Genomic DNA, 17,055 nt, shown 5'->3' with positions numbered 1-17,055 from the left:
GGTTCAGTCTCTATCCTTTTATTACTCTATGGCACAAAGGCACAACATTCAGAGGTCTCCTCTCATAATTCTCCATGAATCTCTGTCATTCTAATTAATATTGTCAATTCCTTGTGTCTACATAAGAAGAAATAAGACAATTTGTGCCACACATTGCCATGTGCTCAAATTACACACTTTAGTTAAACAATTGCATAGGAAATGAACAACAGATTGCAATAATATATTCTCCATAATTAGTAACATGTGTGACTGTGGCATGTGTGACTGTATCAAATGCGTGATTGATACGTTTGATTTTTGCTTGATATTGTTTGATAGAGAGATTTCACCGATTTACGGGTATATATCTGCATGGGTATTGAAAACCTCAAGGGATGCAACCGTGAAGTATTTACCGTGCGACCACTTTGACTTGATATTTACAATGCTAGCACTTTTCAGTAGTATATTATAGTACATTGTGGGTTGTATATTGAGATGGCAGGTATGTGACATTGAAAAGGACAAATCAAACATATGAGACACTCTGACACTTTATTAGAACACACAGAAAATCGCTACAGCCTCAGTAATGGACCAGTGAAATGAGGGATTATGATGGGATTATGGGGAGGGATTATGATGATTATGATTATGATAATTATGATGAGGGATTATGATGCCTCTCATAGGGATTGCATTGGCAGCTGCAGTACACCGTTGAAACGGACCAAAAGTGGGGCCGCAGTCTCATTTGGGGGCGTGGAATTTGTATTCCCCGTGTGTCTCTATATTGCCTAATAAAGGGCGAGGTCGCGCATCATTGCGATGTCGGAACATCATTGCGATGTCGGAACAGGCCAGCTCCATATATGGAGCATCTAGGGGTGATCTGGATTTGGGCCCTGTCCGGAGCCTGGGCAGAGGCTTTTGTGCTGGTTCTGGACAACCGGCGATCCGACGAACTTGACACCGCGCATTGCACTCCCTGCGGTGGTGTGGAACGCGTGTGTCAATCACGATTTATACACCAAATCCAAATATATCCCAAATCAAATCAAATATAAATGTATTCCAACCCAATGGCTCTTCCAAGGGCAGAGGGAGAGGGCATACGATTGCAGTGGGGATAATGGCTTGCACAGTGTTTTCTTAAAGGCAATGGCATCTGACCACAGTAATTTGTTTTAACCCATTTAGGCCTAAGGCCGATTCTAAAAACGCCTCTAAATCCTGACCTAAGGTTTCTGAAAAACTTCAAATATTTATATAGCAGCATCAAAAAAATTACATTTTTGAATACTGTACATACTGTACAGAACCCAAATATGGGTGCCCGGCCTGAGGGGGTAAGATACCAATATGGGTTCCCGCCCAACTCCCAAACCACACCTATGCTTAATGTAACAGTTAGGTGTTTTAGGGAAGATAGCAACTTTTGCGGTGGAACGCCCTTTGCACAATGCTAAATCCTCAAATAGTGGCTTTAGCAAACTCGGCCCAAGATGAGGCCCATATCTTTTGAATAAAAGTCTGTTTAGTTTTAGTCATATTTTAGTCATCTGAAATGTTTTAACGGGTCCATCAGCAGGCGCCCTGGGAGGTACTTTGTACACCGTAGTCGACACATTTAACAGCACGTTGTGTATAATTGTGTTTTGGTGTCACAATTACCATTAACTTTGTTTACCTGCCTTTAATGTGGTTTTAAAGTGCCTTTAATGTCATGTGATACACATCATTGCCCTTCATGTGGTGTTTTACTATGAATCAAATGTCGTAATTTCCTCCGCTGTGAATCACTCTGTCCACACTCTTCACCACAGCTTTACTGACTGACTAAAAAGTTCAAAGAGGTTATTCTGCAGTACATAACAAAGTATAGCAGTTAGACCTGAGTCTGATTTCTAAAAATGCCTTCTAAATAAAAGAGTTTTCTGAAAAGAGGCTGAGAAATGAATAAAAATATATAGCAACGACCGGCATGAAAGGTACTGTATAACGCCGCCGCTCGCCTCCTCACCGGCACAAATAGGTTGGACCATATCACCCCAGTCCTCGCCTCCCTACACTGGCTCCCTGGACCCGACCCTGGAAACCATTTATATGTGCATGCATGTGATGTTTGAAATTAAAACAAATGAAAAAAGCAGTGCTGGGTGGGTATCTGCAGAACACGCGTTGTGCTCAAGAGTAATTTCTTTGAGTATGTGATTCTGTGCGTACTCCGGCCATCATGCTTGTGTGTAGAACTAACTATCCCTGAGCCCTCTCAACCTCCATCCATTGGATTCTGCTGCATGCAGAGCAGACCACGTGGCCCTTCTTTTGGCCATATATCTCTCACTCTCTGATGTATCTATTTATGACATTTTCCCCCTGCCTTTCTCTACTGTGTGTCTGTCTGTCGGTCGTCCTCGACAGTTTTATCTTCATTGACCTTTTCAAGCTGCTCTGTGGTCTTACACTTTTGCATTGACCCGCGGGCTCTCTGCCAGCAACTGTCAGCTTGAGTTTGTCACGGCGCGTGTTGACGCAGATAGACAGTGACTGCAGCAGATTAGTCACTGGTCCACTCTGCACTTCTATGCCCATTTGCATGATGTCTATGTAGGGGATGGAAGGATCTCTGGGGAGATGGGGGCTCTTGGGTGTTTTATTTGGGTATTTATAATTAGGCTTATGTGTTTCTGTTTTGCCCTTTTGTCCCGTCCACAGTTTAAGTTAAGTTTATTGAGAAAACAAATAGAACATATTTGAAACAGAGACCAACAGTATGTCATATTGATTTTGTGTTTTTTGGTAGGGATGGCTTTAGAAATGCAACACTAACATTATGAGCGTTGTGGATAGTAGTAGATCTGTAGTATGTGTACGGTGTCCACTTGTAACAACAGGTGAAATCCCGGGACACGAGTGCACTGCACAAACGCATCCGTTACATAAAGTGTCAAAGAAGAATCTCAAACACTTGCAATGAAGCAGTCTTTTGGAACATGGCTCACCTCACAATCAATTCAGCGTGTGTGAATTTCAACCTGAAAACTCTGCCTTTCCTGCAGGTGCTGTCAGTGCAGATGTGCGTGGTGAACGAGATCGAGCAGGAGAGAGAGCGCTGCAGGAACGTCACCTCTGGGAACGTCACTTCAGGTCATTTCTCTACTCTCCTTTTTCTCACACGGTTTAATGTTTTTAGAAAGTAATTTGGAGAAACTAGGGAGCTAGGGAGTATGTTTGTAATATTATTCATGAAAAAATTATTTGACCCACAGTGAAATTAGCTTTTTTGTTCCCAAGAAAGCAAATATAGGCCTACTGGAGCAAAACTTAATTCTGGGAAATGTGCACTAATTAATTCAAATTCAGATTTCATTAAACTTTTTGTCCAATCTGGAGACTACAGTATATTTCCTCTCTCTGGTACCGTTGGAATTGTAGGTCACCAGAATTCTTTGGATCATGACACACCTCAGGCCAATGTGAAAAGGGTGCCATTTATTCATACGCCTATGATGGCAATTGGATGATTTGAGGCATTTTGTTCCAAATATGTGTTTTGCAAAAATCCACCCGGGATATATTCCTCAGCCTATAGTAAGAAAATGTGTGAAAGATTTCATGTAAATGAAATTATAGCCAATAAGGGCCTTTCTTGGCCCCACCCTTCTCCCTTTGTTACTTGCGCAAGCAGAGCGTGCAAGTAATGTTTTTCGTCATGCTACGATGCGTAAATCCCGTACCAGCATGATGAAGATATGTACCAATGCCAGGGTATAATTGGTTTTTGATGGTGACGTAATGATGATATGTTTCAGTGTCGGGTGGATTATATTCTGCTACGGGACATACACATCAAACGACCCAAGTAACCACAGTATATACATAATATATTAAAGGCATTTCCTTTAATCACCCGACACCGAAACATATATTTTATTACATCACCAGTTATACACTGGCAAAGCTACATATCTTCATTATGTCATACGCAGCCATGGCATACGCATAAAACGACCTTAATTGGTTATTAATCACGTAAGAAGTCAATGTTTTTAAATCATTTAAAATGAATTGCGATCATTTACAAGGATCAAAAGAATCAAGGTTCATTGAAGAGTTGTCAATAGAATAGTTTCTTTCAGTCTAACAGATAAACCTAAAGAAGATATAAGAATTGAAGATGGCCTTCAATGATACAGAACATTCAAACAGTGCAGTGTGAGTCTAGAGGCGTGGCAACAATCATGGACATTCGTAATACCAAATATACTACCTTTTAAAATAGTTCAAATAGCCGATCTACAACCTCACAAGGTGTAGATGTAGATCGGCTAGTTGAACTATTTTAAAATGATTTTCAAAATGGTAAGAAATGGCAAATAAGTTTAGGGATAAGGGATAAGGGTGTCGCAAGATAGAGCCCTATGTCTATTGTCAATGGGAATTTAATGTTTGTGTAGGACAAAGTTTGTGGACAGACACCAAAAGCTGGATATATGTAGGAGCGCCCCTCAAAAATGCTTATACGTCAAATATTGATATGCGATTCATTTTGATGAATTAAATAATAAAGCCTCAAATTAATTCGATATAGTCCCAGCCCTAATTATAACATTATTGTATTGATCTCAGAATGGATGTTACTCCAGTAGAGTTGTGAAAGGGAGTTTGGTCTATGGACTATCGCCCATCATGATCATTTCGCCCCCATTACCTCATCATGGAGGGGGTGAGTTTTCCAGGATTGCCGCCAGCTTCCTCCCAGCTCTCAACGTCCAGTTTAGCACCAATGAATGGCGCTGGCCTTCTCCACCAGCTTGTTTACTCCGTTTGTATCCCAAACGCAGCTGTGACTCCCTGCAAGGGTATTGGAAAGAAGAGGTTTAATTAACTCTCAGAAATTGAAAACGGGGTATGTGATCTGGCATAGGGAGGATCAAAAAACACAAAAAAAGAAGATGCGCGCGCATCCACTTCCATTCTAAGCCCTGCATTCTAAGCTCTGTGTCTCAGAAACGACATTGAGGGGGCCGTTTCTGGTGAATACAAGGGTTTTCAACGGGCTATCGCAGGCGCGCTGACACTCGCGTTTTTCCACCACCGACCGAGACAACAACAACCGGTCCTGACACCACACACAGCAGTTTGTCATTGTAACATCCGGTTACGGATATTTGGCTCTTCAAAGTAAGTGTTACGTGCGATAAAACCTTGGCAATACGCTATCGAGGAATTCATTAATGCTGGCTTAAAATAGAAGCTCAACTTCTGAGATTTTGATTTCTGTGACCAATATTCTGGGTCAATCTCTTTCACAGCTCCTATAAGGGTGTCAACAGTTGTTTTGGCATTTGAGTGGTGTTCTCACGATTCAGGCTGCATGCTAGGATATACAACCTGTCAGAGTATTCCTTATATTTATGGCTGTTCCGTTTGTTTCTAGGAAGTCACAGAACACCGGGACACCATATGTATGACGCACAGCCACAAGCTTTGAATATGTATAGTATAGTATACAATACAACACACACACACGCACACGCACACATCAGACAACAGCTGTTAATTCATTCATTAGGGATGTGACCTTTGCGAGTGGCCTACAGTACCTTAGTTCCTGTCGAGGAAGCAGATAGGGAAGTGGAGACATTATTGAGGGTTGTTGAACAGATAAGGAAGGATCAAAGCAGTGCCCACAAGGACTTGGCAGTCAATGTGTTTGAAAAGGTCCTTAAATTGTTACTTTAATGTAAAACAAAAATCATATGGGAAACCCCCGGGGGGTCCTGACGTGTGATTTTGAATCCCACCAAAGCTCCAGGATCCCACTGCTGTTCCAGGATACAGGCATAGTTTGACTGAGGTTTGGGTTAGTTTTAGGCATAGTTTTAGGGTTGGCAACCTTTAATGTCAAAAGAGCCATTTTGGACCAAAAACATGAATACAAAATCTGCCTGGAGCCGCAAATATATTTGAGTCTTATGACACTGGCTATATAGTCTATCAAAATGTGTAAATATAAATTCATGTTAATGAGCATTCATTAAATATGATGCTTCATATATATTGTTGCAGGCTATGCAAATTTTTGTTTACAGAAATGTTGAAACTTTGAAACTTTGTATTTATTCTAAGTACACATTTTACAATATTTAAAAAACGTAAGAATGTATGTCCTGTTTGGCCTACTACAGCAACATATAAATTAAACATTTTGAAGAAAATAAACATAGTTATCTCCATATATTTATAGCCACTAGGAATGTGGCTAAACCTAACCCCTAACGGGTTAGGTTTAGGCATAGTTGCACAGTTGCAAAACCGAGAACTGTCAATCACAGCGACTACTGGCCAATCACAGCAGGGTTTCCTGGAGCTGCAAGTTGAGTGCAACTGAAAATGGACAGATTCAAACAAAGCAATCCATGTCAAGTTGTTTTTCTATTCATGAAAACGTGAATAAAAGTATTGGCATCAAAATATACTTCAAGTACCAAATAGCAGATCTGAGATGTAGTGGAGTAGAAGTAAAAGTATAGAAAATTGGAAATACTCCAGTGACGTAATAGTACCTGAAACATTTGCACTTGAGTACAGTGCTTGAGTACATGTACTTAGAGTTACTTTACGCCACTGGACAGTTTTGAATAAAGGGTTTTGAATAAAATAAATTAGCATTTGCGCCTGTCGTAGACATGCGCGGAGCAAGTTCAGTCAGGGAACCTCAGTCAGCGCGCCGGCCGTTAATTGGGCCACCGCAGCATCATCCGCATGATTCACTCAGCCAATCACAGCTCACCCCATCTCTCATACCGGCTACTTGAACCAGAGGTTTGCATTCCTCTGCCTTCTTGCTTGCCCACTGCTGTTGTATCAGCGTGCTGCTGTCATACAACCTGCGCTCAATTCTGTTTGCTTGCTTGCTGCTTTCTATTGTATACTCTACGCTGCGTTATACAAAGTGCTCACCCACCTCCACCCCAGCTACCACCTGTCGTTTTGGATCTACTGTTTTAGGTACGGGGGGATTCAGAGTCCCTATGGTCGGGACTGATGCGCTTGATCCTGAGTACCTAAAAAGCAGATCCAATACATCGCCAAACCATAATAAATATATTGCATTGATTATCTTATATTCAATAAATATATATATTACATCCTCCTTGAGTTGTCTGACTGAAGTATGAACCTCTATAAATAAGAAACAATAAAATCTCCAAGACAAATCATGTCAAAGCACGTCATGCTATTGTTAAGCCTGCTCATATGAGAACGGCGATATTAGTCACAGTGCAGAGCTGCACCCTATGGAGCAGACAGGCATCCTATGGATCATCTGTTCACCCCGCACGCACGCACGCCACAGCGGAAAAGCATTATGATGTTATTTGCATGGGAGAAAATAAAGAGGGGGAGATCAATCATACTCTATTTCATTTCTCCGTTCAACTTCAATCGCTATGCTGAGCCTGACAGAATATCAATGTCAGCGCCACCGTGTATACAGAGTAAGTGTGTAGATGAATGTTTGATGTTTTATCATCAAGCATAAAATATCAAACCCTGTGATTAACTGTAGGAGAAAACTTTCGCACACCTAGAAATCAGGCGTATGTACAGGTGTGTAGGCCAGTGGACATCAATGAAAGCAATAAGGTACACTGTGTATTTGCTCGGTACATGAGTATTTTCTTATTTAATGAAGCAACGTTTCGGTCCCTCCGGACCTTCCTCAGGCATGAGGAAGGTGGTCATTTAACGAGCCAATACACAGTGTGCGGGTGTAACTTATTGCTTTCATTGAAACCCTGTGATTAACATCACAAACAAATAATCTACAAAAAGTACGCGACCTCAACCTGTAATGCAAGAGGCAGTAAGGCTGTGAATATAGATAGGAGTTTACTGCTCACAGCAGAAGTCTAGCAGCTGGAAATAAACACTATAGATGCACATCAAGTTGAGTACTTTGGTTTCTCATATTAAAATAAAATCTATCTCCATGGACTGGCACAGAGAATAGAAATATACGATACAGTTAAGAGACCTCACTTTGTAAGGCGATGAAGACTTGTCATGCTCCCTTCTGAAATATGAAAGCTGGTCTCTACACATTTCGAGCCATATACTGTACGTCTCTAGACGGGTTACAAAGGTTATCACTTTACTGCCACGCCCGTAAATAGACGGGTTACAACGAATACCAAACGACTCGCCCCAGGCGTACAGCCGGCGGAACTGCGCGGCCTGGTATTCCTAAGGTAACCTGAGTAAATTATGCTTAAACGGTTAAACCTAACCCTTATTCCTTACCTTAACCTCAGTAAAACTATGCCTAAACCTAACCCTATACCTAAACTTAACCCCAGTAAAACTATATGCCTAGGGTAGGTACCCTCACAAAAAAACATGCAGTAATCCTGGTCACTAAACTGCCTCCCCCTGGCCAGCCGGGGCGCCTGATGGAGGGGAAAGGAACTGGTTGGAATAACGTGTTCCTTCCGCGCGCTACGTCCAACAAGGGAAACTCTCCCCTGTCAGGTGTAAAGGAGCAACTTGGACACTCAGGCATGAAGGAAGCATGAGTTCAAGTCCGTTGCTCTCCCCTTGTCCCCCATATATGGGGACTAGGTTGGTGGAGGGTGTGTAGAGCCCAGGATCACATTAGATGATTGACACAGGGGTGAAAAATGGGTGACAAAATCGTGGGATAAAAAAAAAATATATATAAAAAAACTATATGCCTAACCCTAAACTTATTTCTAACCTTATTCTCAGTAAAACAAAATAAAGAATACAAGAACCGTCAGACCGAGCGGTCGGCGTGAGGTCGGCGTAAAAATCGAGGGACGAGATGGTTTAGGGGCGACCGTCCCTGATACAGTTACGACACCCGGCAGGCCTCCTATGGCAGCCGCCTATGGCCTGAAATGACATCCATCTTGAAACGAACGAGAGGAAACGAAACCAGTCCACGAGCCCCATAATGGCCACGATCTTCAGCGGAGTATATCTCAGAATTAATCCTCAGATTTGGTGACATGGGAAAAAGTATGCTCTTAGGAGGCCAATAAAAGGCTGGTGCTTCGCTCCGGTTAGCATATTATCGCCTTGCATGCTAGTTTGGGACCCGATTGGCCGATTACTTCCGGTTTGACCGATTACTTCTGGTTTAAGATGGCCGGTCACAGGACCCGCGATTTGTAGTTTTTTTTGTTGTTTTCGCATGGCAAGGGTTACTGAGGTAACGGAAAACATGCCCCGGAGGCACTGCTCAAAATTGGAAATACTCCAGTAAAGTTAAAAAAAATAAAAAATGCCTTTAAATTGTACTTGAGTAAACACTAGTTTACACCACTGCCCATACTGGAAGCTGACTCCTGAGGAACCCCTCCCATCCCTCTATGGTGACCTAACAGGGGTTCTTTCTCCTTTGTGCCAATATAAACCCCCAACATTCTGATTAATGATCCCTACTTGACTCTCTGGCACATTCAGCTATAAGCACCCTGGAATGTACACTATAGAACCATAACAGTATGCCTGTTCAGGATAACTGCTGTAAACGTTTCATTGTTGATAGATTGTATTTACTTATTACTAGACCGGCACCCAAACGGGCCATGCATGCCGTGAACAACGCAAGGCAGGAATACATGGGGCGGCGGTGGCTCAGGGGTAGAGTGGCTGGATGGTAACCGCAAGGTTGCCAGTTCGAACCTAGGTTCCCCCAGAGTTGGTGTCGAAGTGTCCTTGAGCAAGACACTGAACCCCTAATTGCTCCCGATGTGCTAGTTGGTGCCTTGCATGGTTTCCGCTGCCATCGGTGTATGAATGGGTGAATGTAATGCACAATCTATGTAAAGCGCCTTGGATAAAGGCGCTATATAAATGCACCATTTATTTATTATTTTAACCTCTAATTGCTCCTGATGTGCAGGTTGGTGCCTTGCATGGTTTCTTCCGCCATCTGTGTATGAATGTGTGTGTGAATCGGTGAATGTAATGCACCAATCTATGTAAAGCCCAAGGCGCTATATAAATGCACCATTTACCATCATACATGTTGTGATGACGTCCCTCTCCTCCTTCCAATACTGTAGCTTATGTTCATCTTGCCCACTTTTATTTGATAAATATGCCTTTCTTCTGCATCCCAACATAACTGCCATTCTGTTATCACATTCTTGCACATTATGGCTTTTGCCCACTTTCTGTTCCATTGCATACATTGTCACTTATATTCTCGATGCAGCACATTACATAAAGCTTGGCCATTCAGTTAAGCCGACGGGTCCGGAGAGGGGGAGATCAATCCGGTTTCTGTCGATGAAACCGTTGCGACGTGATTGCTACCCTGTCATATTCAACCGCTTCCTGTATCCATCATTTCAAGTTAAACACTGTCCAGCACAAACAAATTATTCCCACTGAACTAGGCCTTGTGTTTATATTTCCCTTTTTACTTAGAAAAAAACATTAGCATTTTAATTGACTTTGCATATAGTAAGCTATCCTTGAATTTGATCTTTCTATGAGACACCTACAAAGGGATGCCACCTGAATAATCGGTATGGCTCACCTGACTGAAGAATGAATGCCACCTACTTCTTATCTCCATGAACCAACACCAAATATTCATTTAACGTACAGTAGTGATTGGCAATGTTTTTCTCATTTTTTTTGTGTATATGTATCAAAACATGGCTGTGGATTATATCAGTGTGATATTAGATATGTTTTTGCACACACACACACACACACACACACACACACACACACACACACACGGGCGTGCGTGCAGTAGGCCTTTTTGTCTGTCCTTGTGAGTTAGCGAGTAACTGTGCTAATGGTAAATGTTCTAATGGTAAATGTTCTTTCCTGGCAGGTTGCCAAGGCATGTGGGATATCATTGCCTGTTGGCCATCTGCCAAGGTGAATGAAGTGGTTACCATAACCTGCCCCAATTACTTCAGCTATTTCAGTGACAACCACAAAGGTAAACTGTTTTTGTTACAAGAAAATCTGATTTAATTCACGTTTCTACCCTTTCTTCTGTCTTCTAACAAGATGTTGTAACAGTATTCTTTCGAGTGATTTCATAATCACTGAGAGCTACTATGGGTCTGCAATCTTCCTTATGTTATTTTCGACATTTGATTTTGGGTAATGGTTTTATGTACGAGGTTTTCCAAGACAGAGGAATGTGTGTGCTTTGAAATATTGGTTGCCACACTGGGGATGCACTGCACTTGTCTGGCCCAGTAGTTTTCCTTGTGTTGGTACACTGACACACTTTCCTGTCATCCTCTTCAGTAATGATGATTCTGTCTATCTCAGTATCTCAGTGCACTTACAATAATTCTCTAATGATTCAAATCAGTAGACACCCAAGTATTTAGGTCATTCGCAAAGCCAAGTTCATTGTCTGTCACCATAGGTTTGGTCATGCATTTGTACAACGTTTCTGGCTGAGGAAAGTTTAGCCTGCAATCCAGACGAATCTGCCACAGGAAAAAAAAAAATCTGGAACTCTCGGCAGCCACTCATTCATTGTGAACGTACGGTCGTGATTTTGTAGGAATAAAGTTCAGCACTTTAAACCACACTATTTAATTTTATTATGTGCATGATGGCGTAGTTTGTCATAGTTTGTATTATTTGTGTTGCGACGTTGACATGATGGCATGAGGTAGAAATTTCTTAAATGTCCTTTTTAAAAATGGAATCCTTCCAGTTGTTACACTGCTGTGTTTAACAGCTGGAGAAGAAGTAGGCGGAGAGACAAGGAGGAATCATCACGTTTCACCCGTTGTTTACTCGAACTGCAGAGGTTTAGAGTCAATGATGTGCACAGCACTCGGATGTGTACTGAAAGTCTGAAACACCACAGAGTAAACTTGAGAAAGGAGTTAAACTTGGCTGAGTGGGGAATTGGGGAAACCTGGCTTAGGCTATACCTATCCTATATATCATTAATAACAAATGAAAGACTATGGAAGATTAAGTCCTTGCCACTATGCCAAATAAACCTATTAAATACATTTATAGAACCTCACAGTGAAAATACAATACAGTTCAATACGATCACAAATATATTATATGTAAAGGAATAAGCTGCCATGTCCTGGCTAGGCTGATGGACGTTTTCCTCTGTGAAGCGTCTCTCCAGCTGTTATAGCAAACGGTAACAAAGGGTGTCGCCAGATTGTGTGAGAGAAATAAGCAACCAGGTCTATGAAAAGAAGCCACTCCACAAATGAGCTACTAGCACTTATATTTATACTCTAAGACTATAGACGCCTTAACAGACGACGTCACACTGATAAGCAACAGCATGCGTGCGCATAACGGCAGCACATGAACACCACCTCTCATAAGATGCAATGGAAAAGTTCTAACTGCACTCGCGTGTAAAAAATGCACCATTAAAGTTTCAGATGCTGTTTTTCTCCCAGTGTGGAGGAATAATTATTAGGATTTGTATTGTGATCTCTCGCCCTTGAAATGAATAATCCTTGGTTCATGTTGTTTGAACAATATTAGCAATTCAAATATGTTGTCCTCAAAACCACACCTCCAGTCGTTGTCATAAGAACGGGAGGTGCGCCCTTGGTCACGGCAGCAGAGCCTGTCTGTCCATGGCTGCAAGCGCATCTGAAACCCATCAAGTATAATTTATGCTTCGTCTCAGGTACGAGGTAGTCAACCAGGCAAGTAAGATCATTGGAGACAAACAATTACAACTTCAGGACATATCTCTCTCTCTCTCTCTCTCTCTCTCTCTATGTCGACGCGTCCTCAGACCAAAAAAGCAATTCAGATTTACAACCCTCTTCACTCTGAATTTGACTTGTTGCCATCGGGCAGGAGGCTTAGGGCAAAATTAGCTAAAAGGGTTACGAAACTTTGTGCCAACTGCAGCTGTCGAAAATTTTAAATAATATTTAAATAGTTCACCTAATCCCCACTATTCATGATCACTGTTGCTGTATTTATTTGACTGCATTTTATGTAGTATTTTAATGCATCTGTGTTTTTATGTGTTATTGTTTTATGTGTTTTATTGTTGTAACTGACTGCCGGTGTGCCAAAGACAAATTTCCATTTTATGTAAATGTAATGGACAATAAAGTTTTCTTTATCTTTACAGTAGTACTACGAAGTACAGTACTAGCACAGTACATTACAGTACATTACAGTAGCCTACTATGAAGAACAGTGCAGTACAGTACAGAACCACTCACTTCAGACGGGTCTGATTTCAAATGTAGTTTGGTTTTTCTGTATAGGGTCTCTGATATCTTCAGTATATAGACACTGATATCTAAAAATCCCACAAAGGACAATATTATTTGTGCTCTTAGATTGTGTAAACACTGCATGTTATGATAAGGAATGGAAACACACTGTTCATATTGGGTATAAGTCTTGGCACTGATCGGTCTAGTGGTTTGTGAAATTTGCTCCAGAAGACTGAAACAACACAGAGTAGACTAGACACTAACCCATACATGTAGTGTAAAAGGTCTAGTTCTGAGCAATGAATAGTATTGTAATTTGAAATGCTATCACAGCAGTTCTTAATTACTTGCGCAAGCAGAGCACGCAAGTAATAGTTTCGCCCGGCTCGTATGCACCGTCCCAGCCAACCCGCCACTTTTGATGCGTATGCACCGTCCCAGCAAATTTTGCCTGATTTGCTGGGACGAGATTACATGGTGTGTATATGTATAACTAGCTCTCAATGATGACGTAAGAAATATGTGGATTAAAGGACCCAATGCCAGAGTGTAATTGGTTTTCGATGGTGACGTAATGACGATATGTTTTAGTGTTGGGAGGCACTGATTGACATACGTCACAATCCAAAGTCGTCACTTACGTATTCATTACAACATTATGTTTCTGGAGTGTATAAAACATAACTCCATACCTGCGTGCTCTGCTTGCACACTAGTTAGTGTGCAACAAGCAAGTATGCACTCGACAGAGTGCTGTTCTAGTTTAAATGTATTTTCGATCTTGTGAATTCATAACATTAACATTGCAACATAGCATTAACATAACATTCTGTTATTTCTGCCCATTTTCAGGCAGCCTATTGTTTTAGTCCTGAATGTGATTAAATTATGTTGCTTGCTTGGTGTTCCTGCTCACTTGATATACCCTATGTTTTGCTAATTAGATTTTAATTTGAAGGTACAGTTAGTTACAGCAGGTCTGGTATTTTAGCATAATCAGTTTGTGAGTTTTAACAAAAAAAAGTGCTGCTGATTAAAAGTACGGTGTCTGGATGACGGCTTTATGCGATTTATTTGTTTTCCATTTTCACTTTCTAGGGACAGTATTCATAGTCCAGTGAGATCTTAATTTAATTAGATTGAGATATTGCTAATGTGGAAACTCACAACTGAGTGAGTAGAGTGAGAAATTAAATCTCCCTTGTGGCATTAATTAAGACGTTTGGCTACTTTGTGATTTATGGATAGGATTTTTTAATATATTTCTAAATCAACTGAGAGTGCAAAATCCTGCACGTAGATGGTTGTTTTGTGTTCAAGTTCCCGAGTCACTTTTCGAGGTTTGCTCCAGCAGCTGCAGCCCATCAAGCCTAATGTATATGCTCAGTTCCGCGAAGGTGTCGTGCGCGCAGAGGACGGCCGAGAATAGCAGAACTCTAGCTCACAACGGTCGCATTGGCGACGCGATGTGAGCTTGTATATCAGCCGTTCTCGGCGCGCAATACTGTTGCGTGATGAAGTATATGTCTCGCTAGGGTGCGCCTCTCTAGCCAACACAGGAGAGTGAACTGAAACCAGCGCTCCCCAAAACAACCGGTTTGGGGATCTGTTCGGAATTGATTACATGAAACAGTCACCCGTGCGGCCAGTCTCAATGTTTGTAAATAAATGCTTCTAGCATGGAATTCTCCTGGCAGTGGCCCATGACTGCTCAGGAGACTGCTTCCTGTCCTTGGGGATTAGGTCTGGGTTGCCGCCTGACTGAACGTCCCCTGTCTGCCTGCACACTTGGTGGTGGCTCACTTAGCTAACAATCAAGTCTGTATAAAGTCTGTCAACATTTCCAGGCCCACATTCTATACACGCACGCACGCACAGAGCCACAGACACGCATACACACTCTATTTCAACAGTGCAACATGAATAGTGATGTGCACACACAAATAACCCTCAGAAAAATATTATGAGCCGTTGAGCCTAGAACTGCACAAACAACTCTGACTTGGAGATCTTTCTGGCAGAATGGTTGGACACAGAAAACACTCGCCACACGGCTTGGAGAAGTGTTCAGGGTATACAGATGGTGTTGCTGGAGTGACCAATGCTGTCCAAACATTGCCAGCCCCTGTACCGAGTCAGCCTCTTGGCCTATGTGGTGCATGGGACTGCAGGTGGGAGTAGCCATGTTGCCATCTTACACCCGGGGCCATTAGGTGCAACGCGGCACGAAAACCCAGTCCTTTTTACACACCCAGCACCTACTTTGAATAATTTTCTCCACCAGGCCGTGTGTGTGTGTGTGTGTGTGTCATGTTGTATTACTATATAAGGTACAGTGAGAAAATACTATTGCACCTTCATCTGTGCACCTGTTAGAATGAGGTGTGCTCTGGCGCATTATTGGCCCATTACTATATGAGGATGCAAAGAGACATTTCTAAATGCTATTGCACCTTAGAATGTGGGCAGCTATACGAATCTGGTCGGTCTGGTCTAAACTAATTCCAGCTCAGTCACAGGCTCACAGCGCAGATATACATTTACTATTTATAGAGCACATTATTATCTCAGACGGGAGGGGAGGCATTGTTTTTGCAACTTGCGGTCTTCCCCAAATTTGAATCCCACATTCAGCCGCCTCGAAAACAATGCATTTCACCAACCATGGGGGTTACAAATGTCACTGATTGTTGCAGAAACATGATTTTCCCCAAACCAAATGTAGCAACAAATGGTGTGACAAGGACCATCAAACAGGCAATAGGCTGTTTGCCTGTTTCCATTCTCAAAATTGTGGGGGGCTATATTTACCAGAAAAATGGCATATTATAAAAAATGGCATATTACTGTATGTAATTGGAATCGCATATCATACCATACCCAGCCATACCATACCCAGCTAGTCCAGAAGGCCCTGGGGTTATTTTGGCATAACCTCCATCTGCTGTTGCCTAAATCCCTACTACAAACTAGGGAACCAACTGATTTGGTTGATGGAAGTGAGTGAAGATTCGTCCTCTGAGATTTTAAAGCAGCATGTTATTGCCGGCCTCTGATTTTAGTTTTACTTATTCATTTGCATTTATTTACTGTATACTAGGAAAGTTAGAGGAAGAAAGCACCTTCTAAACAGACTAAACCGCACTTGCTTATATTTATTGAGCCTTTGGTTCATGGTTCACTGCTTACAGATACGAAGGGTTTATTGATCATAATTATCATTACTGCAACAGATGTCGTGTTACGTTCCAGGAGAGTAATCTCCATTCCGACAACAAGGATAGCTTTGAAAGATTTGCATTGGTAAATGGTGACCCAAGAGGAATGCACAGTGCCCATACCCGAAGGCGGGGTTGGCGAAAGGGCCTTTCTGTGTGGAGTTTGCATGTTCTCCCCGTGTCCCCTAGGGTAGGTACCCTCACAAAAACATGCAGTAATCCTGGTCACTAAACTGCCTCCCCCTGGCCAGCCGGGGCGCCTGATGGAGGGGAAAGGAACTGGTTGGAATAACGTGTTCCTACCACGCGCTACGTCCAACCAGGGAAACTCCTTCCTGTCAGGTGTAAAGGAGCAACTTGGACACTCAGGCATGAAGGAAGCATGAGTTCAAGTCCGTTGCTCTCCCCATGTCCCCCATATATGGGGACTAGGTTGGTGGAGGGTGTGTAGAGCCCAGGATCACATTAGATGATTGACACAGGGGTGAAAAAATGGGTTACAAAATCGTGGGATAAAAAATATATTAAGAAAAAATGATTTAGTTAATTGTGGTTGGGTCGATCTGATCCTGTTCTGCTGTGGCATTATGCTCCGTTGCCAAATCGCCTTG

General features: G+C 42.1%; 1 protein-coding gene across 1 annotated transcript in view; it reads left to right on the top strand.

Annotated features, from left to right (window-relative positions):
• Positions 1 to 3,059: 3,059 nt before the first annotated feature.
• vipr1b (vasoactive intestinal peptide receptor 1b) overlaps positions 3,060 to 17,055 on the top strand; it is a gene marked incomplete at both ends in the record, with an annotated part of 40,818 nt that continues 26,822 nt past the window's right edge. Inside the window, 2 exons of the mRNA XM_080793307.1 lie at positions 3,060 to 3,132; positions 10,871 to 10,981. Coding sequence (XP_080649433.1) covers positions 3,060 to 3,132; positions 10,871 to 10,981 — 184 coding nt within the window. The remainder of the gene's footprint in view (positions 3,133 to 10,870; positions 10,982 to 17,055) is intronic.

Source organism: Protomyctophum bolini, assembly GCF_963924005.1.
Source record: "Protomyctophum bolini genome assembly, chromosome: 21".
NCBI lineage: Eukaryota > Metazoa > Chordata > Actinopteri > Myctophiformes > Myctophidae > Protomyctophum > Protomyctophum bolini.
This window is presented reverse-complemented; position numbering and strand designations above follow the sequence as displayed.